The sequence below is a fragment of the Muscardinus avellanarius genome, assembly GCF_963383645.1.
Source record: "Muscardinus avellanarius genome assembly, chromosome: 4".
NCBI classification, from domain to species: Eukaryota; Metazoa; Chordata; class Mammalia; order Rodentia; family Gliridae; genus Muscardinus; species Muscardinus avellanarius.
In genome coordinates, this window is record NC_137789.1 from 23,622,098 (window position 1) to 23,648,050 (window position 25,953).

At 43.3% G+C, this 25,953-nt stretch overlaps 1 protein-coding gene across 1 annotated transcript in view; it reads left to right on the forward strand.

Annotated features, from left to right (window-relative positions):
• EXT1 (exostosin glycosyltransferase 1) overlaps window positions 1-25,953 on the forward strand; it is a gene marked incomplete at both ends in the record, with an annotated part of 303,747 nt that overhangs the window by 235,022 nt on the left and 42,772 nt on the right. Inside the window, one exon of the mRNA XM_080695298.1 lies at window positions 24,332-24,425. Coding sequence (XP_080551424.1) covers window positions 24,332-24,425 — 94 coding nt within the window. The remainder of the gene's footprint in view (window positions 1-24,331; window positions 24,426-25,953) is intronic.

Sequence of the window (25,953 nt, forward strand, 5' to 3'; positions counted from 1 at the left end):
TCATGGAGGTAGGAAGCAGACAGCAAACAAAGAAGGAGATTCCAAGACAAAACCACAGTCCCCAAGGCCACATCCCCAAGGGCCCCTCTTTAACAAACTTTGCTTCCAACATGCTACCTTTTTTCTGTGAGGGCTGGGGGATGGTCCAAATCTAAACCATTACAGGTGGTCCGTGGATCTGTCCCTGAGACTGGACTTTACGGACTTGATATTAGAAGCAAAAGAAAAGTTCAGTTACATGTTCAGACAGATCATTAAAAGGGCGAACAACATCATGTGCCGAATCCTTCAATATCAAACTCAGGTTTCTAAGGGCTTCTCTTTTAGACGTAGACAGTGCCAGAACTGTAGGTTTAATGAAACTTGTAAATGAGGTGATCATGTCTTTTCCCAAAGGGCTTTCAAAATGAGCAAAAGCTTATACATGGTAGTGTTACAAATTGGCTATGGCAGTGTTGGTTGGTTAGTAGTATATTTATGTTAAGAACAGCCTCCCAATGGGCAAGAGAGTTTATTAAAGAACAAATGTATCCAGGCATAGTGGTTCTCGCTGCTGTGATCCCCGTAATTCTGAGGGTGAGACAGGAGAATTGCAGGTTCGTGGCCAGCGGCCTGCCTCAGCAACTTAGTGAGACTCTCAGCGGCTTAGTAAAACCCTGTTTCGAGTGTGTGTGTGTGTGTGTGTGTGTGTGTGTGTGTGTGTGTGTGTGTACACGAGTGTATATGTGTGTATTTTCTTTTTAAAGAAGGCTGGATGCATAATTTGGAGGTAGAATCCCCAGTACCAAAATATAAAATATGTGTGTATTTGCTTTTTAAAGAAGGCTGGGTGCATAACTTGGAGGTAGAAATTCAGTACCAAAATATAAAATGAAATAAGACTAAAAACAGAGGGGTAGAGGCTCCGTGTTCAGAGAGAAATGAGGACATCCACAGGAGTCGAAGTCTCTTTTCAGATTGGTAGGCTGTTATCAAAGCCTGACATCCCACCTCCCTCCCCCGTGTTTAATCCAGCTAGGTTTTTGGTGACTGAACATCATTTTCATGTGGCTATTTGGTGGAGTGTTTGGAATGTGCTAGTTAATCCCAGTCCAATTCATAATGGGCAGGTATCCAATTCACACAAAACCACCTTGACAATACACACTAATTAGTTTGTCTCCACGGAGCAGCTAAAAATTGAATTGCCCATGGACATTTCCTTCAGCCTACCCCTTTTTTCTTGCTCTCCCCCTTGGTCCACTCCCACCGCTGAGACCTCTCCCCAGCACGCGCGCGCGCACACACACACACACACACACACACACACACCACTGCCTGAGGCTGTGATTTTGCATTTAAACAGCATCAGGATTTCCCCACCACAACCACTCATCTCTCAGGCTATAAATTTCTAGGAGCTTTATTTATTTATTTATTTATTTATTTATTTATTTATTGAAAGAAGGAGTAGATTCCAGGTAAAGAAAGTAAACTAAATGTCCTTGAGACATTTTCAGGGTCATTTGTATTTTCCAAGTTGTCTTTTATGCCAAGGATAGTGAGAAAGGAAGCTATCTGTGAACAAAGCAAGTTATACTTCATTTTATGAAGGACCAGGGAAACAAATTCCTAGATGAAGTTTCATACAGCCTAAAAATAGTTTCAGAATGATCTGCTGACCCACAGAAACTCCACTAGCTCACAGAATCATCTTCAGGGTTGGCTAATCATGAACTGTTGAGAGACACCTCTCCCCATACATATACTCATCCCAAAAGGTCAGAAGTTAGGATTTCTGTAATTTTGATAGATATTGTTTCCTGAATAAATAATTATACTTTCCGTCTGCCCAGTAGTGTTGGTGCTCATTCTCTGAGCGACCCTAAGGGACTGGTGGGATGGATGGTGCGTGCTTCAGTTGCTAGTTACAATTACAGAGCATCTTCTTAATGATTTTCAGATTTTAGATCGTTTTGTTTTGTTCTGTTTTGTGAGTGCTAGAGATCAAACCCAGGGCTCTGCAAGTACCAGGCAAACTACCGAGCTACATCTCCAGCCCCCATTTCAGTAGTCTAACTTTTCATACATTTGAGATTTACATGAAGAGATAAAATGATAAAATATAATGCTGTCTTCCTCTGTGGATAGAATAGAGAGAGCCTGTCCACTCCTCCCCCTAGCCCCGTCTTAGGGTAGATTAAAGCCCTGTAGCTCAGTGTAAACATTATCAATTCTTATGCATTTCTGGACATTTAGTATATGAAGACCCCTCGTTATTGACACGGATTTTTAATTGGCATCATTATCTTCAGATAGACTTGATTTGGGATGCAAGCGTATTAATGTTACTGTGAGCCATGATGGACAGAAATAAATACTCTTACCCAAAAGCAAATACTAATAAGTAATAATAAATAATCTTACCCCAAACAGTCTCTGCTTATTGAATGAGGCAGATCAGGAAATAATAAGTATAAAATACTCCAGCCCACAAGGGTGAAAGAGGGATGAAGGAAATAAAGTTTTTATAAAGCACAAGACGGAAAGAAGTCATTTCTAAGTAAGCCCATGGTTGTTTCTCTCCCTTTGTAATCACAAAGTCTAGATAGCACTGAGTAGAGGTTGGAGAGACTCCCTTGGACCGCTGGTTAAGGTAGGGAGGTTTGATTTGAGCCTCCTGACCTATGAAAAATCCATTAAATAGGAGGTGAAATTTACAAGGTTTCCAATAAAATCAACAAATGTTTGCACGGCTTGGCTAGCTTATCACAGGCACTCTTTTCTGACCCTGAGATCTTTGGGCTTCTCTCATGGCAATTCATCTTTTATGCAGAATAGAAAATGCTAGGGATTCAAGCTCTGTAAAAGAAACCACAGCTTTTAGCTTTTACCTCTTTTTTTTTTTTTTTTCCTTTTTTGGCAGGGCCAGGGATGGAACCCAGGGGCATTCTACCTCTAAGCTACACCCCAGCCCTATTTCTTATGCTTTATCTTAAAACAGGGTCTCACTGAGTGGCAGAGGACCTCACTAAGTACCTGAGGCTGTCCTAGGACCGCCATCCTCCTGTCTCAGCCTCCTAGGTACTGGGATGACAAGCATGCACCACCTCGCCCAGCTAGCTTTTACCTTTTGAAAAACTATGAATTTTTGGTGAAGAGGAAGAAACCTAGGGAGTATGTAGACCACCCTGAGGACAGCATGCCCTGCTTAGTGACCATGTTCCATCCGCTGGGGCTTCCTACATACATGCAGAAATCACTGGGAAAGGGCAAAGATCCTTAAAATTGGAGGAGAAAGGAAGATATATACACCTGCTTCTTGGCCTGGAAATTTTTTAGTAAAAATTTCCCTGTTGTTTTTTGTTTGTTTGTTTTGGGGTGTGTGTGTGTGTGTGTGTGTGTGTGTGTGTGTGTGTGTGTGAGAGAGATTTTGCATTTGGTTTGAAACATGCACTTTAAAATTTTTGTTAAAAATCATCTTGATGGAACTTATTTCTCTTCAGTGCTCCTTTTCCTAGTAAGAGAGTGCGGAGGGCATAGAACTCTCTTGCTCCTAAGTCAGTGTGGTAAAATTCTGTACAACTTGTTGCCTGTGGAAGAGCTTGGAATGAATTGTAGCAGGCAGCTAGTTAACTGGCAGCAACCTTTTCTGTAGGACGTAAAACAACTTCATCTTTTGGGAAATTGGATCCAGCTAGTAAAGGTGGGTAGTGATTTATGCGGCCTGGGCTTAGGACTCCTTGTATGCATATATGAAATAGCGCTGGGCCCTGGGGACTTCTCAAAGACCACACCAGCTTTCTCTGTCTTCCACCTGCAATGCTGGGAAGGCTGACGCCCTGCAGGAGGCAGGATCCTGGCTATGGAGCCTCCGGGAGCCCAGGGCAGTAAGCAGAGAGTGCACATCTGTGTGAAGCTTCGCAGAGACATTGGGCGTGCTGATTTACTGTCCTTTGGGGAACCAGCGTACAGAACCCAGACTCATGAGGAAGTCGGTGTCTGGCAAGAGCCGGGCTTGGCTATCAGCTGCTTAGTCTCATATTTTGTGCCAAACTGTAGATCTCTTATTCGGGCCACACCAGTCTTCATCTGTCCCCCCAAACCAAAGCAACACACACACACACAAAATTTTTAAAAAGAGCCTAGACGTATCAAACTTGCGGCAAAATATATGGCATAGTATTTAAGTTAAACAATGCTTCTGAAAATGTAGAACTTATGGCACGCACTTTGGGAGTGAGATTCCTGGAGGTCTAATCTGAGCTCTAGCACATAGTAGCTAGGTGACTGGGGACAAGGGACTGAACCTTTCTGTGCCTTTGCTTCCCTATCTGTGAAGAGGGGATGATAGTAATTGTACTTACCTTTTACAGTTACTTTGACAGGTAAGTGAAGTTGCTGTAGAGAATTTTAAATGGCATCTAGAAAGCTAAGCTCTACGAAAAAGAGAGGGAGGGAGGGGGGGTAGGTCACAGGAGTATGTCTTGCATTAGGCCAGGGACCCCCTCAGGCTTTATCACCTACATTTCTTCCTCCACCACCCCCCACCCCCTGCAGCCTGGCTTTGTTCCTGGAGTATGTCATGAATGTTCCAACTGAGGCTCTGCTTCCTGGACTGTTCTCTGCAGCCCTCAGATTCCGTGTCACTTCTTAAGAGAGGGCTTCCCTGTCCACTCAGTCTTCACCTGGGGGCTGCCCCTACCCACGATGTCTCTAATGCTCACCTGTTCTTAGAGCTCAGCACCGTGTTCCCACATGGCTCTCCTCTGCCGATCCTCAGGGTTTGTACCCACCGTAGATTCTTACTCCTCGGAGCACGCCCATTTCTATCTGCCTCTCCAGGGGACATCCAGAATCCACTTGTAGGAGCCTCACAGTGGAGTGAGCAGTCGGAACCTATTGGCCCAAAGGGAGAATAAGAAGATGACTGACCTCCTTTTATTTACATCCTGATAAAGAGTGGGAAAATCAAGGGAATTATCAACCCCCACTTTTAGTGATGAGGTGCACCCGCATCCTTTCACTTAGTATCTTTTTGACTCTTTGGTAGAGTTACAGGGAAGGAAGCAGGGTCCAGGCTCCTTTTTCACCAAGGCAGTTCCGTGGGGACATGTGCCAGGTGGGTGCACCCCATCTACTGGTTGAATGCAGTGCTTACATTCTTAATGGATGGGAATGCTGGCCTTGTCTCTTTAAACATCGGTGAGACTTTGGATCATACACTGTTATCCTGCTGGCCACAGAATTAACCAGGAAGCTTGATTCCCTTGCAAGGCACACATTTGGAAACCTCTGGTGTCTCGGTTTTCATCAGTGATACAAAATTTTGTCCTGTGGGCTTTGCAAATTTGAAGCTACCAAGTTTCACACTGGCATCCAGGGGCTAAAATTACAGTTCAGTATCAGTGTTCACAGTTTAGTTATCCCCCGTATACATTATTTTGACTAGATTTGCAGCAGATAGCAAACACTTTCTTTGTAAGAGAGAGCTCAGGGAGGTATGGACTCCACCCCCCCTTGGTTTTACTTCCTTTAGGAATCTTAGGTTCTGGGGTGTGTGTGTGTGTGTGTGTGTGTGTGTGTGTGTGTGTGTGTGAGAGAGAGAGAGAGAGAGAGAGAGAGAGAGAGAGAGAGAGAGAGAGAGTGTGTTTTTGGTACTGGGATTCCTGGACCTATTTTACACACACACACACACACACACACACACATATATATATAATTAAATTTTTTTTGCAACAGGGTCTCTTAAGCCAGTGAGACTAGCTTTGAACCTCCACAATCCTCCTGTCTCTGCCTCCCAAGCACGTGCGCCACCATGACCGGCAGGAATCATAGGTTCTAAGCTTAAAAAAAAAAAAAAAATTCAGGGAGCAGACAGAATCTTGCTTTGCTTGTATACCCCCAAAATTAAGACTTAAATTGCCTAGAAGGCTCAATAAATAAATTGGAGGAGATGGAATCTGTTCGTTTGCTTAAAGAAACATAATTATTTTAAAATGACAGACTTCCCATTGTCAATAAATGTTTTATGCCTTAGTTTCCATGCCTGAATACCTTGTGTGAATTATGAATTAGTTCATATGCAGGCTTAGCAGGGAAAGCCCAGCGGGGTTTGTGGACTGAGAGCTGCAGGGGCAGCCCTTGTGACATTCTGCTGCTGCTTTGCCGCAATTGCAGTTATAGATGTCTGTGGTCTTCTGTCTGGAGGGCCTAGGTGTGTTTCCATGAGGATTGAGCAGAGGAAACAGTTAAGGCGGCTAAAGGCAAGCCAGGTCATGTGGAAAGCAGCTCAATATGCCCTGCATCCAGTTTGGATAATTTTATAGCCCATACAAAGCGTTTCATATCGCAGTCTAATCATTCATCCTTATTGAATAAGACAGCTGCTTGCAACATGTCTTCCTCCATCTGAGGTGAGTCGTTTCTGACCTTACGTGTAGTCCAGGGGCTACTAGCTCTGTGCCTCCTGGAGCCAGATAACAACATCACAAGCCAGCCAACTCAGCGCCTACCAGTGTGCCCCAAGGGAGCGCAGTTCTCATGTAGCCGGATCTTTCCATTTTTCATGAGAAGCCTGAAATCTGGATTTAGATATGAAATCTTATGATTTGAAAATGTTGGCAATTAACTGAAATAATGTGTAGATTCTATATGGTTGAAACTGAATATATTTGTTAACAGGATAATACTAGTGATTCTCTTCAAGTTGTGTTTCAGCTAGAGATTTGTGGCAAAGATTAATCTTTGTAGTATAGACATTTCTCTCCTTTACAATGGATGCTACAGAATCCTTGATTTATAGCATTGAAAACATGTTAAACTTGCATACACACACACACACACACACACACACACACACCTGGATATGTGTGTATATGTATAAGTATGTAATAAAAATGTATGCTCTGTGTAATAAAAGAGATAGTAGCCTCTCAGAGAAGAATAAGGTGACTGGACACATTTCATTGAAGAATGTTCCTGATTCTTGCTTATGATTGTTAGGATAGTACAGAAACAGTATATGGACATAAACCCATATCCATATACTGTTGTAGCTGAATTTAGGTTGGGTATTTTATATCTAACTTATGCTATTTTGTAAGGACTCATTTAACATACCCATCCCAGTTTCCCCTCATTTTATCTTCTCTAAGTTTCTACATCAGAAGTTGTGAGAACAACATGAAACTGCATTTGGTAGAAGTTTGGTGAATTCATTTACTCTCAATTACTTTATTCTTTTTTTTTTTTTCATTAAACAACAACAACAAAACCACTGAGCAGGTGCTGACTTTCTTCTTGTTGTTATTCCACAGTGTCTGCAGTCAGCCTCCCAGGGGAGGTTTGGGGCCCCTGGCTGAGTTTGGCGCTATATGTTTGATCACTGAGATGTTTACAGTGAGAGGATTTCACAGTGGCAGGGGAACTGAGTGCACCTGCCACTTTGTTTGGTTTTTCTTGGTTCAGGATTTCAGACAACAGAACATGTGCCTAGTTCCCGATCAGAGCAAAGATGAGAAAGAGAGACGGGAAGGCAGACTGGGAATGCATTATTAACTCATCCAGAATGCAGCAATCCAAACGCCTAGAAATCACTTTACTCTCAGCATACATGTATGTTCTGTGTCTTAAGGTTTTATGATACTTTACTCGAACTACCCTTTGGGATGGAGACCAAAATCCTTCCCAGGCTCAGAGCTTTGAAAGATTTTATTTATACCCTTTTCTCCTTAAGACATCAAAGTTCCCCATATCAAATGCCACTGTAGTCCTGAAGCATCTCATTCACCCTTCACATTCAGGGGCTGTTATGGTTAGATGAATGTTCCTTGAAAAGTTCACATAGTAAAGTTCCGAGTTGGTGTAGTTAAGTCTTGAGGGTTGTAATCTCATCTGTGGATAAATCCATTGTGATGGATTAACTGGGTGGTAACCTAGGCTGGTGGGTGTGGGCTGGAGAAGGTGGGTTCCTGAGGGTGTGGCCTTAGGAATTTCCTCCCTTGCTCACTCTCTTGCTTCCCAATTCCATGATGTGAGTGCAGAGACTTATTCCCTCCTTCTCTCTGCTTCTCAACATTACCTCCTGAGCTACACAGACCTTGGCCTCACATGTGAAACCTCCCAACACTAGAGCAAATAAATCTTCCTTCCTCTAAGTTGCGCAGTCAGTTGTTTTGGATTACAGCAGTGAGAATCTTGACTAAGATGGGCCATGTTCAGGTTCTAATTCTCTTTCACTGGCTCTGGGAAAATTGTGGAACCTCTTTCAGCTCAGTGTTGAGTTGTAAAGAGGGGAACATAGCATGTGTTAGCTTCGTAGATGGTGGGACTTAGACCATAATACTGGACATAAAACTGTTAGCACAGTGCTGAGCACAAGAGCATGCCAATAATTGCATGGCTATTACATCATTATATCTACATGTTAAGTTGTTACCTTATAAACATGGTTACCAGCCTTCTCTGGGACTCTTACTAGCAGGTTTCTCATTTTAGATGTGATTTTAATTTAAAGAATGAAAAATATATTTTGTAGTCAGGCATGGTGGTACATGCCTGGAATCCCAGTACTTGGGAGGCTGAGATGGGAAGATTACAGGTTCGACACCAGCTTCAGCAATTTAGGGAGACCCTATTTCAACATAAAAAATAAAATAGGACTGAGAGTATACCTCAGAGGCAAAATGCCTGGGAGTTCAATCCCCATTACCTGCCACCCGCCACACATACAAAATGTATTTTTCTAAGACATTAGGCCTTAAAGATATAGGTAGCAGTGGTTTGGCCTGGTTTGACCTTATAAGATGGTCATTATTTTCAGTGTCAGAAGTTCTTGAGAAGGTTTTGTAATCCCTAAATTAGTCCAGGTGGAAGATGGATGAAAACAGTATCTTTTTGGGGTGAAGCCCAGTTGTGGCTTTTCTTTTGTCCTTGGCTCCAATCCAAACTAATGCCTTAATATCTGCAGTTCTCCAGTCCACCTTTCTCACCTGAAAGATTAGAGTCAGCAGGAAGGACTTGTCACTGTAGTAGAAAGATTCCCTTGCCCAGCTTCCCCCAGCCCAAAGCTCATAGCAGTCAGGACATGAAGAACTGTAGGAGCCAGAGCCCTGAGCGGCCATCCCAGCAGAAGCTGAGCTTTCTCTTCCTCCTAATCCACAGCTACTTTGCTGCTTCCTCATAAGGCTGCCTCTGTGCAATTAAGTCATTTCACTATTTCTTATCATGGTTTTCCTTCACCCTAGAGATGCATGATGTTAGGGCAAAATACAGGCATTCAAGCTGCTGGTGTATACAGGGACTTAGGGATTAGGCTTTTAATTACTGTAAAAATATGATTATTTGGGGACTCGGCACCACCTCTACAGAGCATGAAGAATTTTGCAGCAATAGGAAAAGAGACTCATAAATAAGTGCTAAAATAGGTGAGTCGGGAGGTCATGACAGGGAAGGAGAGAGAGCAGGTAAAATGAAATGGGCCCATTCTGAGCACCTTTCATTAGCTCTAGTCAGGTTACTAAGGTGCATCTTATCTGGGCGTGGTGGCTCACGCCTGTAATCCCAGTACTCCGGAGGCTGAGACAGGAGAATTGCAGGTTCAAAGCCAGCCTCGGCAAAATAGTGAGGCCCTCAGCAACTGAGCAAGACTCTGTTTCCAAGTAAAGAATAAAATGGGGCTGAGAGCATAGCCCAAAGGTAGAAGGTCCCTGGGGTTCCATCTCCAGACACACACACACACACACACACACACACACACACACACACACAATGCATCCTGCTGCGGCCTTCCCATCTATAATGCTGGTTAACGTCAGCACCATACAGCTACTGGCCAACAGGTGTGTGAAACAGAATGTCCACTGAAGGACTTACAGTCCTTCACTAATGTTCACTAAGGACTTCCAGTCCTTATCCCCACTCATCTTTCCAGGCAATAAGACGTCTCAGCCTTTGTTTTGCAGAACACCTTATAAAGTTAGCCTGTGTCCCAGCAAGATATTTTTGACTTCTCCAGATGACTGGCTGTGGCATGTGCGTTTTGTTTTCCCAAGTGTATTTTAAGTTTCTTATATGGCCTTTGCGAATGCTGTCAACACCACATCCCAAACCCATCCCGCACTGGCTAGTCTCTTAGGTCTCAGCTTCGTCCCTACCTCCTGATGAGGTCAGACTTCTCTCCTGTGTCTGCTCCTAGAGCCTTCAGTCTCCCTTTGGGCCAGTCACCCCTTATGTGTTATTTACCCTCCATTTTCTCAAATAAAACAGTGGAGTTCATAATGTTAAAAAAATAGGATTTTTGTCTTTATTCACCAATTTATTATATTCCCTACTCCTGATAACAGAATGCCTAGTACTTTGTAGGGTTCCAATAAGTATTATTGGTAGGTGGATGAATGGGGGGGTGAGATAGCATTGTCTCCTGTGGTCTTTGTTTTATGTCTTTACACTAGTCTGTTCACATGGCCTCAAAGACTCACACACATGGCACAAACCCCGTATGAGCTACTTGGGGAACTAAAAGTCGTCTCGCAGGTCTTGGCACTTTCAAAGACCTTGGCAAGTTGGTAAAGTAAAAATAGAATAAAGTCTTAAGAAGAAGCCTCTAGGTTACTGTCTTCTGAAGGTAGTCCTGACTTGAATAAAATACAGTAGATGAATAAGGCCTTTGCTTTGTATCTATTCTATCTAGGACTCTAGGACCTGAGAGTGACATATTAGGTAAGGGCAGCCTTCGGGAAGAATATCACCTTTGATTTAGGGCTACATAAGAATTCTGGCCCAGTACTAGCCACATTTCTAATTAGAAGACCACAGACCTGTCCAGGAGATTCAACAGTGATCCTCATAGGCTCCTTCAAACTGGAGCTCACTTAGGTCGCCCATAGAATACCTGCAGGAAGCCTTGAGAGAGGGAAGCTGGTACATTGTCTATAATAACTTGGGCCCTTCAGTCAATGCCTCAATTCAAACCTCATCTGTCTGCTTCCTAAAGGAATTTAAGCAAATTAGGTATAATCCTCAATTTTGTCTTCCATAAAATAGGAGAGACCTACTACTCGGTTTTTTATTTTTCAAAACCCACATCCTAGGGTTTTGAAAGATCAACTGGACACATGGGCATATTGTACTTTAGAGGGGTTTGAGTGATGAATGAGTTCTCAGTATCTGTCAGTTCTGATCATTGCCACTATTTCCACTCCTTGTAGGAGTTGCTGTCTCAATACCAAGCCAGTCCCTGTAGATGCTTTTCCATCCTACCTGCCTCAGATGATAGTGGAGTGTCCTGTATTCACCTGCCCTATCTGCCCTTACGCCCTTGGCCAAAGCTTTTACTACAAGGATCCACATAGTATTCAAGAATGAAACTATGGTGCTGCTTTTATGTGAGATCTTAACCACAGCTGTGAAAGGCAACTTGAGTCGCTTGAAAATTCATATCCTACAGTGGTTTAGGCATGTGCGTGCTATGTTCACAAGCATGAAATAAATAACACTTACAGTATGTGTGTGCCCAGCCAGATTGCCCTACCTTCTTAAGTCATTTGAGCACGTGTAATCTAATGCAACATGGTATGGCTCCAGCAGTTTCTGAATAAAAGTTTAAGGGGGAAAAAATAAGAAACATGGCACCAACTAAACTCTGTGTAGTTATTTAAGGCAGCTGTAGCACTTGCATGAAAACTGGGCTCTGTTGAAGAATGGATATTCCTCTTAAAGAATGAAGCCTTACATTTTTTTCCCTCTCTGTCTCCTCTAAAAACTTTCTTCCTTTATTTTTAGATTTTGGGTGAGAGTGGGACTTCAGATCTATTTTCGATGTGTCTCTTCCTTACTCTGTTCACTTAAAACTACCCTTTTCATCTCATTCTGGCCCCTGGTGGTACCCTGGGCAGGTTGCTCGACCTCTTCTGACTTTGCTGATTTTCATCAGGGATGTTTGGACTAGATAGTCTTTGTGGTGCCCTCCAGCTGTTAGCATGTTTCTGATTTCATGATTTCTCTCCCTTGTTATTATTGAAAGCACAAGTGTTGAGCCTTAAGCATATGATAGGAAAGTATTCATTGATCAGGTTAAAAAAAAAACTCTCCACTTTCCATGTTCTGGGACTCTTAGTTTGAGCTTAGAATTATAATTATTTCTAGTGTTTTTTAAAATTTTTGGTAAGGGTGTATTTTGCATCTTCTTTCTGCTTTTCTATAGCCCTTCTTGATTGTGTGGCCATCTGATCTCAGTGGAGAACACTGAGTCACCTTAATGAACCAAACTGTCTGAAATGTTCCAATGGTTTTCTTTTGGCACTTGGCAGGCAAATCCTTTTCATGTTAGTTTCAAGGTTGTCAGATATCATTACCCCCAAGTATTAAAAATTTCAAAGAAAGGAGGCAGTATGTTTGATTTATAGAATAATTATCTAGCTTTAGCTCTAACTTGGCTTTGGCAATAGTTTTGCAAGCACTCGAAAATTAAATCCATTTTTTATGGCACTACTAGGTATTATCTCACAGCAAATGATAATTAAACACCTGTGAAATCAATTAGCCCTTTAAGCAGGGAAAAAGAAGTTTTCCAATTATGTTTTCGCACCTCCAAAACTTTTATAATTCCAAAACTAACACTTGTGGAGAGGGACATGGTTGATTGGCCATTGCTGGGTTAACTTTCTATAGAGATCACCCCTAAATTTTGCCTAGCATTAATGCCGAGAAAAGGCAGGTTGTGGTAGCAACATTCTCCCAAAGAGGATGCAGTCGCCTTTGGAGCTGCCTCTTAGCAGATATCCATCTCACACACGGCTGAGATGTCAGCTCCTCTACAAAGGAAGTTACTCGTTTTGTACTTTGATGCCAAGTTTTACTTGACAGATTATTTAAAATCTAAGATACCTTAATGGAAACCAAACAACAAGATGTTCCATGTGACAGAGTAGCTCTCTCTGTAAGGGCCCCACAGCCAAGAGTTCAGAGCCATCTTCATTACAGATTCATGCCCCGAAAACAAAAGGATTGGTCAAGAGCTGCAAACTAATACAGTGGAAAACTGGCAATCGTGGCCGGCTGCTTCCCCTCACTCTGTCATGTGTGTACCATCATCAGCTTTGGTAGCAAATTAGTCCAGATGTTGGTTTTGGAAAGCGATTTGTATTTCTGAAGCAGTATTTGTATTTCTGAAGCAGTTTCGGGTAGAAGCCATAACAATCTGGGACTCAAAGAAGTTAAAAAAAAAAAAAAGTAAACAACACTAGGCCACTGACGTCTTCCACATGATGTCTTGTATGTACAAAAACCCTTCTGAGAAAAGTTGAGCCTCTTCTTCCGAAATCCGTAAGTATCTTTAGTTCGCATGGTGCTTTCATGTATACTGCCTCACTGGATTTTCAGTAGACTCGCCAGGCAAGACTAGAACGATGGCTCCATTACTCCATTTATAAATAAGCATGGACTTAGAATCTGAGTGACTTGCTTCAAATCAGCCAGTGACAAAAGCCAGAAACTGTACATTCTGGGACGCTAGTTTGTACTCGCTTCATTATTATCACTGTTCACATAAAATTTCTAAAGACATTCCTTTTTAGTTTTTTTTTTTTTTCCTGAAGACATTTTTACTGGGCTCTTGCTTTTCTAGCAGATGGCATTTAGGGAAGTTGATGAATCTTAATACTACTAACCAGAGAAATAAGGCTAGCATTGCATGAAACAAAGATCAAAGGGAACTTCTCCACATTCTTTTTGAAACTTGTCATCTGAATTTTCCCTGTGAATTCTGCCACCAGTCTGGACACTTTGTGACCTCTTAGGTATTATAAACCCCTGAGGAATGGGGTGAGGGTAGAATGATTGGAAATTCAACAAAGATTTCTTAAAAGATTCAGGTACAGTACTAGAGGCTAGGTCATTGCAGTGAATTGGAACAGATAAGTTCCTGTTCTTACACAGTATATATTTGGAAAAGGAAGACAAGAAACCAGAAAACAAATTTCTGTGTGAATTCAGACAGCAATAAATGCCCGGACAGAGATAAAATTGGTCAGTGCAAGGGGATGGCCACCCTACAGGCTGGTCTGTGTGTATATCCTGCAGAGAGACTATTTGGATGCTGATGGGCATCTTGAAATAAATCCATGAGAAGAATGTTCCAGGCAAAAGGGCACAACAAGGGTACATATAGGAGATGGAAGCAGGACATTGGAGCCGTAGATGATGAGTGGGGGGTGATGGGTGATTAATGCAAGGGGTCCTCAGAGCTGCAGACACCTGCCAGTTTTTATTGGCCCTCTGTGAGCCAAGGCAAGCCCTGTGCATATTATTCTAAGCACCACAAAAAGCCATTGGAGAGTTTTCAGCCTGGGCATGACATTTCAAAGTGCTCTTCAGCTCTTAATCGAAGATGGATTTTAGGGGAATACAACTGAACCCAGTCTGTTTAAAAATACTGGGAACCACAGTGTGATTCTCATTGCGCTGCTTGTGCTCCATCCAAAGAAGGAGCAGAATTGAGAAGATACAGGAATGAGGTGCTTGAGCAGACTCTGGTTCCCATAGGATTACTAGTAGGCTTTACTACAAGTCCACTAGTAGGCTTTCACATTATTGTTTCCCCAGGGCTCAGATAGTAGCTGGTACATAGTAGCTGCTCAGTACTGGTTTGTCCAGTAAGCAAATGTCAGGGGCACAAAGACATCCTCGGGGTCATCTGGTCTACCTCTCCCAAATCAGGAATACAAAGTCATTCTCAGGTCAGCTATCTGGTCTTCCTCTCCTTTATGAGATACTTACACTCTCTCTCTCTCTCTCTCTCTCTCTCTCTCTCTCTCTCTCTCTCTCTGTCTCACAATGAGCTTCTTCCCAGAATGAGGCCACCTAGGAGTTGGCTGCCTCCCTAGTCACTTCTCCAGGGTACCATGGGAGGTACGGCCAGCTGGAGGAGGAGAGAGGGGTGACTCAGCTCTGTAGACTGCCTCACTTGGGGAACTGTTGTGCTTCTGCCAAGAGGAAATGAGAGTCTCAGCTCCTGGGCCTTCCCTGTCCCTAAGAACTCAACGATTATGCAAAGTTGATCTGCTAAATCAACAAGATGTGATGTCAGATCTTTCACCATAAAACTAAAATGTATGTCCTGTGGTCACACCCTGCATCTATGTATTTTATACATTCATATGCCCGGATGGGAAGAACTAAACTCTCGATAGATGACTTGCTTGATGCACCTTTCATGTGGCTTTGGGTATCTAGACTTTCTTGAAGATGCATTCTCTGAGTGTGTGCAGTTCTGTAATCTCATTTATGTTTTCAGTGCATAAGGCCCAGGACTGAGCTTGTCCCAACTGTCAAAAGCCCCAGGGCAGAGCCCTGTTATGGTGACAGAGGGAGAGGAGGTGAGAAGGCAAGGTGAATGGAAGCAGTGCAATTCCATGAACCGTCCTTGGATTCTCATGGTATTTTATTCAAGCACAGGGTATCAGATAGTTTCTGTCTGCCGAGCACCTCCCCTAGGTAGAAGAAGAACCCAGCAGGAATTCTAAGCATCCTCCTAATCTAAGGGATGATCAAGGCTGGCTTCACAGGAAAATATGACTTGGATCAAGAAGGGGAGTGGTTGGAACATTGCGTTGAGCCCAATTTTCTTCTGTGGGTGGAGAGTCATTGCTTTTGGACTGAGGCAGTGTTTGCCACTGGAGAAGCCATGGGAAGTTCAACAATTGTTTTCTCCAGCTCAGGCATGGAGGGAGTTCAAGAGATGATACTGTGCACGCATTTCACTTGTGAACAGAGCTATGCTTGCATTTAACTTGATCTGCAGACAAATATATATATTGGGACTGGTGAAAAATAAATTTCCCACCCTCATCATTGGGCAAAGCAAAAATGAAATTTTAAACAAGTTACAAAGCCAGTAAATAAAGACAGAAAAAGGGGTTTAAAATGTTGTGAGGAGGAGGAGGAGAACAGCAACAACAGCAGCAGCAGCAAGGCATGGTGGTACATACCTGTAATCCTACTACTTGAGAGACCAAAACAGGAGGATTGCAGGTTCAAGAACAGCCTCACAAGTAGCAGGACTCTTGGCAATTTAGAGGAATTGCTCAGACTTATAATGCCCCTGGGTTCAACCCCCAGTAACACCAAAAAAAAAAAAGGTAAAAAATTTAAAAAAAATTTCATTTTCTAAGTTGGGTTTCACATAAACACAGGTGTGGTAATCCTCCTAGGCAGGCCTGGCACAGTCAAGAGGTGAAATGTGGTATCAACTAAAGTAGAGGTGGCTGCCATGCACTGCTTTCATCAGCAATTTGTCTTCTTTTGGCTGCATGGCCCGTTGTACACCTCAATACATATCAGTGGACTTTTCATCCATTTAACACCTCTTTTTAGAGTGGCTGCCCAAGACCAGGCTCTGGGCAGGTAAAAACTGAGTCAACAGAAAGTAGGACTGATGCCCTGTCTTCCTGGAGCTCAAGGGAAGGAAAGTCAAGAAAACTTAATAGAGTGAGCCACAGGGTCAGCTTGGGGGATGGGGCAGGCTTCTTCCAGGCAGCAGGAGTGGAAGGTAAGCAAAGCCATGGAACAAAAAAGAACCTGAAGTGCCCCTTGCATAGCTGGCCTCCTAGGATGCAGCCTGTCCTAAAGGAAGAGCTGCCATCCCAGGACACACACTGCCTGCCCTGGCCTGGCCTTCTCAGGCTTCAGTGCATGCTTTCTGGCCCCGCTCCACCTGGCCATTCTCCTGGGGCAGTGCCCGGTGCCAGACTAATGGTAAGATAGTGACCTCGGGCTTCCCCATTGCCACAGGACGTGTGAGTAGCCTTTCTGCACCGCTTACCCATCTGAGGCCACTTTTGCTGCTGGCTCTTTGACTGTTAATGCCTTCTCTTCCCCTCTCTACCCGGGTAATTCTTTATTTGGTATTGTCAAAAATGCTTTCTTCCTAACAGGAGAATTTAGACCCACGTGTCTTGAAATTGCATTTATCTCAGAATAGTTTTGAAATTTGGCATTCCCAAGTATAAAAGCCACTGCTGCGAAGCCTCACCTCCTCCCGAAAGCTTCCTGTGATGAGAATGTCATGGGGCACAATGTATTCCAAACCTCTCATGTCACCTTTGTGGGCTCCATGTTCTTTTTGCCACCTACCTGGTCTAAGTGTATCATTCACAACTGTCAGTAGATATTTAGGGTAGGAACGTGGTGGGGAGTTTAGAAATGACGATGAGATTACGACCTAGTGTTCTCAGACAGGATATTCAATTGCAAAGATCCTTCAAGCTCTTGCTTCTTCCTGTATAGGAGGTAGAAACTCTCCTCTTTGGTTGTGGCTGTGAAGCTTATGTGCACCTAAGTGCCTCTTGCAGAGCCCCAGCTGTGGCTTGTAGGCTGTTCCTTCCCTCCCATCCCTCAACTGTGAAGTGGATTCTAAATGGACATGGAAAGGAGGCTGCCTTCTGTGGAAAGGATAAGGTAAAAGGGTGAATACAAACACCTGTCCTTGATGTGGGTTGCACAACGCTCTCTGCAGTGGACAGCTTGGGGTTGGCTGAGAAATGTCACAAAGAAATCAGCTCCTAATCCCCGGCATGCCTGCTGCGCCATGGTTCCAGCAGTTGTCAGTGCCCAAAAGTGAGTCACCTGCATAAGGAATGGCACCACCTCTGAGTAGCGGCACCCCCGGCCCCTGCTGGCAGCAAGTGTCCCCAAAACTGCTGCATGGTCTTTCAGCCACGTCCAGGGCCCAGACCTACACATCTCAATGGCTCTTTTTCATTTCCCTTATCCTGGTACATAGGGGCCAGCATTCATGTGTGTGAAGACTGGGTGAGCAAGTGTGGAAAAAAAAAAAAAAAAAAAAAAAAAAAAACAAGACTCGGCAAGCCCAGTGAGTTCCCAAAGATTACAAGAGCCTATACTTTAACATACTGTTTGTTTTCAAGACAACTCATGGAGGTAAAACAGTGGCCAGCTCCATGCATTATCCAGCTAAATGATTAGCTTCAGATCACACGTTTCTTAGTTCAAATCTGTGCCATAGCAGTCAATAAGAACCAAACACTAATAAATGGTGGCGAGGAAGTGGGGAAATAGGAACTCTTATACACTGTTGGTGGGGATGCAAATTAGTACAACCATTATAAAGATCAGTAGGAAGGCTCCTCAGAAAACTAGGAGTGAAACCACCAAATGACCCAGCTATACCACGCCTAAGTATCTTTACAAAAGAATTAAAGTTAGAATGCCAGCAGCCTCGTGGTCCCCCCTTTTCCCACCCTAAATTGGTGCCTTTGTTCTGGCTGTGCTCTGTCCCCAGAAATGCCCATGGCCCCCTCGCGCACCTTGCCCAGGCTGATTCTTGCTCCTTCTTGAGCACTTAGCTCAGACACTCATCACCTCCAGGAGGCATCTCTGCTTCTTGCTGCCCCAGCCAGTGCGGGCTGTGGCCATTCTTTCTCTTTCCCTGTATTACTCAGACCTCGAGTCTTCACCCTACCTTTCCCCTCTCTGACTTAAGCTTATTTGAAGATGTTCCTGTCCTTTCGCTGGACCATGAGCTCCCTGAATAGAGCCTGATAAGCTATAAGCATTTGCCTAATGTTTGATGAATGAATGAATGAATGAATGAGGGACAAAAGCACAAAAACATTGCTCGAACGGTGTTAACTTTTTTTCCTCTTCCCCATGCACTCTATGGAATTCCAATGGTCATAACTTTCTTCATTTTGTTTCTTTTCGTTTTCTTCTTAAGGAATGTGATTCAAACCTGGGATCAGCAAAGATTAATTACGTATGATAATGGGGGCTGGAGGGAACATATCGGCTGTAGATGTTGTCACTTTATAAGTAAATACCGGAGACAAACTCTAGCCTCCTGGGGAGTCTAGAATTGTGTGAATACAGAGGTGAGACTCTGAGTCTCTCGCTTCTCACCTGTCCTCTTCGGCTAGCAAAAAGCAGGCTCGTTTGGGAGATGTGCGTGCTACAGAGGGGCTGTGGGAACCGCAGGAGGACTTACGCCGTCCACCAGCAGCATCTTTGTCTATGTGGCTTTTAATAATAAGGCAAAAATCCCTTCAATTAGAAGCTGCTGTTCCGTTGTGATTCACAGCTTCTGTTTTCATTTTACTTGAAAGGGTCTGTTCCACATTTGTCTCTTGGCTCTGTCTTTGGGAATCTGTTCTTTTCTGTTCTTTTTTTTTTTCTTTTCCATTGTTGGTAGTTTTTTTTTTTTTAATTTTGTTTTGTTTTTCTCCCTTTCGTTCTGATATAATTTACCGTAATAACTTGCAATTCCATCGTGCTTTACCAATGATACCGCAGGCACATAATTTCATTTGCTCTTCACAACTTTGAGGCTCAGAGAAGTTAGATGACTTCTATGGGCTCTCTTAGGAAGAGGTAAGGCCCAAACCCAAATTCCTCAACCCAGAGTTTCTAACTTTTAATGGGCTGTGTTTTTCATTATATTCTGTTGCCTCCCTTCAGCTGTAATGATTATAGCTACCACTTGGGGATCCTTCTAATGTTCCTGTGCTTTAGTTAAAATGTATCATTTAATCCTCACCACAAAAGCATGATCCCCCTTTTGACAACCAGGAAACCAAGATTAAACTTTCCCAAGATCACTCAGATTGTAGAAAATAAAGCTGGAATTCCAACCCAGGTTTGGTTTCATCTAAAGCCGTTTTACTGCTGCACTCTTAATGACCAACCCCTTGACCACTACGCCAGGGGTTCTCAAGATTTGGGGTGCATCATTGTTTCTTGGCAGGCTTATGAAAAGACAGAACCCTGAGCCCTTTCCCCAGGGTTTCTGATTCAGCAGGCCTGCACGAGGCTGAGAACTTACACTGCCACCGAGTGCCCGGGTGATGCAGAGAACCCCAGCATCTGGGAGAACACTGCGCCACTGTGCTGCGCTCTTCACCCTTCCCCAGTCGCACCAAAACCCTGCCAGCCAAAACGGGTTTCAGAGGGAGGGGGAGGACTTCAATTATGCATCATCACGCAGTCCATTTTAAGTGGGGTGTAGTCCATACATTATTCAATGCAACTTTAAGGAGAAGATCATTGTGGCCATAAGTGGTGCTGGTTTCTAGGTTAAATTCAGGGTCATGTCATTTTTATTGTGTTTTATTTTTCAATCCTTTCTGGAAATTCTTCTACCTTCTGTGTCTCTACCTCTAGAGTGGGACACTTAATGACCACCTGAAACGGTAACAAGACCATTTATTAATCAAAGCTAAAAATGTACTGAAATTACATCTCATCTACTTGCCTTCTTGCCTGGGGTAGCGTGTGTTCACCTTTTCCTTCTAAGTAATATATGATCATAACATGATTTACATTTTAATATGCTTTTATTGATGCTTTATAGTCTCGTATCATAATGTAAATCATGTCGACAGTGACATACATGCACACGGCACTCGGTAGCCTCCCCCCGTGTCCCCTAATTTTCTGCACTTAAGTGATGGAAGAATTAACCTGCTTTAAAAGATCCCCCCCTCGACCTGTCGAGTCGGCCTGTCTTTTCGCCCCCCCACCCCTAACCGATGGTAACCACTAATATGTTCTCCGTCCCTATGATTACGTTATTTCATGATTGGTATGTAAATGGAATATTACGGCACGTACCTTTTGGAGGTTGGTTTTTCGACCTATGATATCTTCCTTGAGGTTGCGGTGTGTGTCAGTGGTTTGCTCCCTTTTATTGCTGAGAACTATCCTAGGCTCTGGAAGCACCACACACAATACCTTGCATCATTCATGTATTGAGGGGGCATTGAGTAGCTTCCCATTTGAGGCTATTACAGATAAAACTGCTGTGCACATTTGTAAACAAGTTTCTATGTGAATATAAGTTTGTGTTTCTCCGGGATGAGTGCCCAAGAGTGCAATTGTTGGGTCAGATGATAAGTCCTTTTTTTAGTTTGAAAAAAGGACTGCCAAACTATTTTCCAAAGTGGCTGCACCATTTATTTCATTTTCCTACCAGCAGTGTATGAAGAGTTCTAATTCCTCTCGCTCCTCTTTGGCACACATTCTCATCTGTCCCTTTGAATGGCATAGTCATCCTGGTGGGCGAAAAGTGGCATATCATTGTGGTTTTGATTTGCATTTCCCTAATGGCTAATGATGTTATTATTTCATGCGCTTACTGGCACCCTGTATGTTTTCTTTATGGAAATGTCAATTCAAATCCTTGTATCTTTTTGTTGTTAAATCAGAAGAGTTCTTTACATATTCTAGATAAAAGTTCCTTATCAGATATAGGATATGCAGTGCTTTCTCCTCTCCTCTGGGTAGTCTTTGCCTTCCTGATGGAAGGGTAAGAGTTTTGCCCAGGGTAGAGCTCCTGTAGGAATATATAATGGGACAGATCCTAGATCAGAGGCTACAGACAGCTCTTGCCAGGATTGGGCAGGTTTTCTCCAATGAACATTTTTCCTATTTGTCTCTATGGCCTTAGGACATTTTATAAAAAGGCTTTAAATATAGTAAAATTGTTGTTTTGATGGGGGGGAGTGTCCACAGAGTTCTCTATGTGTCTCTCTCGAAGGACACATAGAATAATAAAAATTCCCCCAGGTGAGTTAACACTTTAAATTCTCACCTCATCACTTGTCAGTTGATTCTTTGGTAGATTTAGCAACTAGGGAAGACCTGGACAACATTTGTAGGGATGTGATAGTGTTGGAACCAAATGTTTCTTAAAAGAGGGAATAAATGAATGGGTTAAAGTATCTAGAAAATAGTTTCACCTTGCGCATGGCCCAACAAACCACAGCCACCCCGACTTGGAAAACATCATTCCCCATCAGATAAAACACACCAGTAATTCAAACGCTCAATGTCCACAGAAGCGCAAGAGAGAAGCGGGTTCATGGGCTGTGCCTGCTCAGTAATTTGAATGGAAACCATTATTCTAAGTTATACGTACATATATTCTGCATGTCTTTGTGTCAATATGAATACACACATGCTAAAATATTGTGTACATACAAGCAGAAAGGTATACTTACATACACATACACAGGCACACACACATGCACACATATACAAACTTTTGATGGTTATGGAAACTTTCCAAGTAGAATATTCCCCGCTCTTACCAAAAAATGCTCACACGAAGATGAACAGACTATTAACATTGTCTCTTTGCTCATCTAGTCCAATTGGCTCTCTTTGCAGATGAGGAAACTGCAGCCCATAAAGAGCCTGTGTTCTACGCATGTTCCTGAAGCTCCCTCTGGGTCCTTGACTCCTGGGGTTCCTCTCCCCCTCTCACTGTGTGAACAATTGCAATTCAGTCTTGACACTTCGTTTGCTACATCAGCAACTGGGTGTTCTGTACAGCTGTCTAGAAGTCAACACCCTTGTTTAAGTGTCATTTGAATTTTTCCTCTAAGTTTTCTGCCCTTCCTGAAAGTAAATTCTGCAATTGGCAACTTTGAAACTTGTTACAATCCAGAAACTAATAGGGTTTTACATTTTTAGCAGCCTAATGATGAGGATGTAGGACCTTCTGTGCTAGCCCCTCAGGGGCTTCTATTCTGGGCATCTATTAAAACTTGCTGTAGTCTGAAGTATATTCGACCTTTCTATATTGGGAAAAAATCCATTTAAGCTGTGTGTGTGTGTGTGTGTGTGCGCGCGCGCGTGCATTTTCCACTTTTCTACTAAGTGAAGATTCAGACATCAACATTTGAACTTGAGGGAAGAGAAGTCATCGCTGTCATAATTTAACACATTTTCTATTTAGCTAAATTTGAACCTTCTTAAAATTTTTTTCTACTTTGAAGTCTATTTTGCAGTTTAATTAATGCAGAAAAGGTTTTTTATTTTATTCTCAATGGAGATAATCTTAATCTATTCACAGTGACCTTTTCTTGTGCAAATTAGTTGTACACGCTTGTTTAAGCAAATGGTCCTTTGCCTGATGTCTCTTCTTAATGACGGGTTTATAATTGAAAATTGGCTTACTCCCATATGCCTAGTTTGTATGGGAATATAAAAATAGATGTGGACTTTAAAAATATAAATGTATATATCAATATCCCCCCGAAAAGAAGGGAAGAATCCAGTGCCTTCAGGCTATGATTAAATTAGACTATTAGAGTCAGAAAATGCTGGTGACATATGCTGCTGTCAAAGTCACACCTGTCTGCGCAGCCCTGGAAGCTCTTGAAAAATGAGAGTGATTTCATCTTGGCTGGTAAGAATCAGAGTCTTCTCAGGACCTGAGCCATCTCTCGTTTGCCAAGTTTTCTTAAACTCCTCATGAACTTGGAACTTCATGGGCAGGAATGTGTGTGTGGTCATCACTTTTCAGGTGATAGTCTTAAGCAAATGAAATGATTTTTTTTTCTTTTTCTTAATCATCGCTGACATAGAGAGACAGGGGCTACTCATTTTCCCTTTTTAGAAGCAAAAACAGTATGGTACCATTACCTGGCATTTGAGCAAAAGAAATATTCATTCCTTCTGTGTCCTGGTTTTCCATTGCTGCTGCTGCTTTCCCCTCTTCTCCTCCTTTGCCCCATTTCTTAGGCTGGCTTCCTTCTGTCTGGCCACCCCGTTTCCTATAAGTTATGCCAGCCATTCTTATACACTGTTGTTTGTCTGGGGCAACTGAATGTTCTTGGATAAATGTAGAAACCCAGCTTGAAGGAGAAAACAAGTGTTGTTTTGTGCTTTTGATAGAGATTTCCCAAGTAGTTTTTAATAGCACGGTGGGGTAAAGAACAAAAACAGTTATAGTGTTGCTAAATGGCATGGCCTTAAAGAAGGAGAAGAAGACTAAGATAGGAGTTTCTTTTCTTTTTTTTTCTTAAGCCTATGGGAGTAACATATTTCATCAAGACAAAAAATAAATTTAAAAATAAACCTCATTTTTTTTGTGTGGTACTGGGAATGGAACCCAGGAGCATTCTACCTCCAAGATACACCCCCAGCTCTATTTTTTATTCTTTATTTTAAAACAGGGTCTCACTGAGTTGCAAAGGGCCTCACTAAGTAGCTGAGACTGTCTGCAAACCATGATACTCCTGTCTCAGCCTCCCGAATGCTGGGATTAGAAGCATGCGCCACTCCGCCCAGCTAAAATAAACTTTATTTTGCAAGGAAAGGCAGATCAAGGCATATTGTTACAGGAACCCTCAAACTTGTCTTTGCATATATTGTTTGCAAAAGAGAACCCAAGTACTGTGTCCAACAGAAAGGTAGGAGCTGCCCGTTCCCCGTAGGACTCTCCTGAGTTGCTCTGAGTAAATTTGTTAATGTTGGTGCTCACTGATGCTCGACCATCCCCGAGCCCCTAATGGGTCTCCATTTGCTGACGATGACTCCTCTCTCTTTCTAGGTATGATTATCGAGAAATGCTGCACAATGCCACTTTCTGTCTGGTTCCTCGAGGTCGCAGACTCGGGTCCTTCAGATTCCTGGAGGCTTTGCAGGTAAGAGACCCAAAACCTGCCCAAATCAGCCTGAAGATGAAGACAACCTGTGTCGGGATCCAGCCCGACAGCGGCAGGGCTTGACGAGATGATAAGTGCCAACGGCCCGATCACCACACGGAGCCGGGAGATATGTCAAGCAAGATCTCGTTTATTCCTCTCCAAGCAATCATATATATAGCACAAAACCACGAGGGGAATTCCCATGGGAAATAGCCTAGCCTATTGGAATAAAGATCACTAGCACGTAGTTCACAGCCAATCCCAGGCCGGTACATGAGCCATTCATGTGTGCAGAAGCTCCTTTAAAGGTAAAAAAGGGAAAGACTGCTCAGTCTCCCCACCCATAATGAATGAGGAAACCACGCCTTCGTAGCTTCCTCCAGGCGCCATCTTAGCCCCTTTTCTGCTGAATCATTTTACTGTGTAAGTTCTTAAACTTTACTTAAAGTTTTGCTTTAGGCTGCAGGCTGCTCAGGCCGAGGGAGGCTGCATCTCGTTAGGCGCTGAATGGACACACCCCATCAAACCTGGGGCCTGCGGAGGGGGGTTTAAACATGTCACCTTTCATATCATAAATAGAAAGTATGGTTTCCCTCAAAGAACTAATTTTTCCCCCCAAGAAAATATGAAAAATTTTTGGAAAGTGGGGGTGGAGAGAAGGATTAACTTACTGCCTTTGGACAGGAGAAGGTTAATCAGTTTTGCCACCAGGGAATGTGGGTTCTTAGGGGACATGACTCCAAGTAGAAGGTGGATCTAATTACCAGTCTGGCCTGTGGGGCTCCTTGAAGGGACCATGCTTTTTCCCTGGAATCAGTCTCAAGTGCAGTGAAAGGCATATATTGTGGGTCCTCCCCCGAAGCAAAAGTGTGCATTTTGGTCCCATCCTGGGCTTCCTGTCGCTTAGTTCTTCCAAGTTTGGTGAGTGATGCAGCCCAGGGTGATGGTACTTCTTTGGCCCTGCTCTTCCCAAGGCTCTGTGATTCAGATCCCACTGCAGCTCCAGAGCCTGTCCCTCTCCTCCTTCTCACCCTCATCCTTCAGAAATGTCTTCTGCAGAGAAAGTTCACAATCCACACTTGGCAGTAGCGCCGACCCTCTTTGATTGCGAGGAGAACGCACCCTCTCGACTGCTCTCACCCTGCCGTTCTTGTTCTCTTGCTACTTTGTCCTTTCCCCCTCTGTGCACACTGCCCTGTCTGAATCCATGTTTCTGTCGCAGTGCCTCATAACTTGCTGCCCCTGTCATCCCGACTGCAAAGCAGTGTCATGTCCTTCAACAGAAGGGCTTCCTTCTCCCGCAAGTCCTTCCAGATCTCCCTGTGTGTTCTGCAGAGCATGCCATCGCTGATGCTCTAGTAGCTTTCTGGGATGGTGCATGGAGCAAATTGTTCTCTGGTTGGATTATGAGTTATTTGGAACCAGCGTTTTGCCATTAGCTTATTTGTGCATATTGGCTCTTAGATCTTGGCGCAGATGGTAAATCGATATGACTGACTCGGTTTACTCCACACTGAAGAGAACA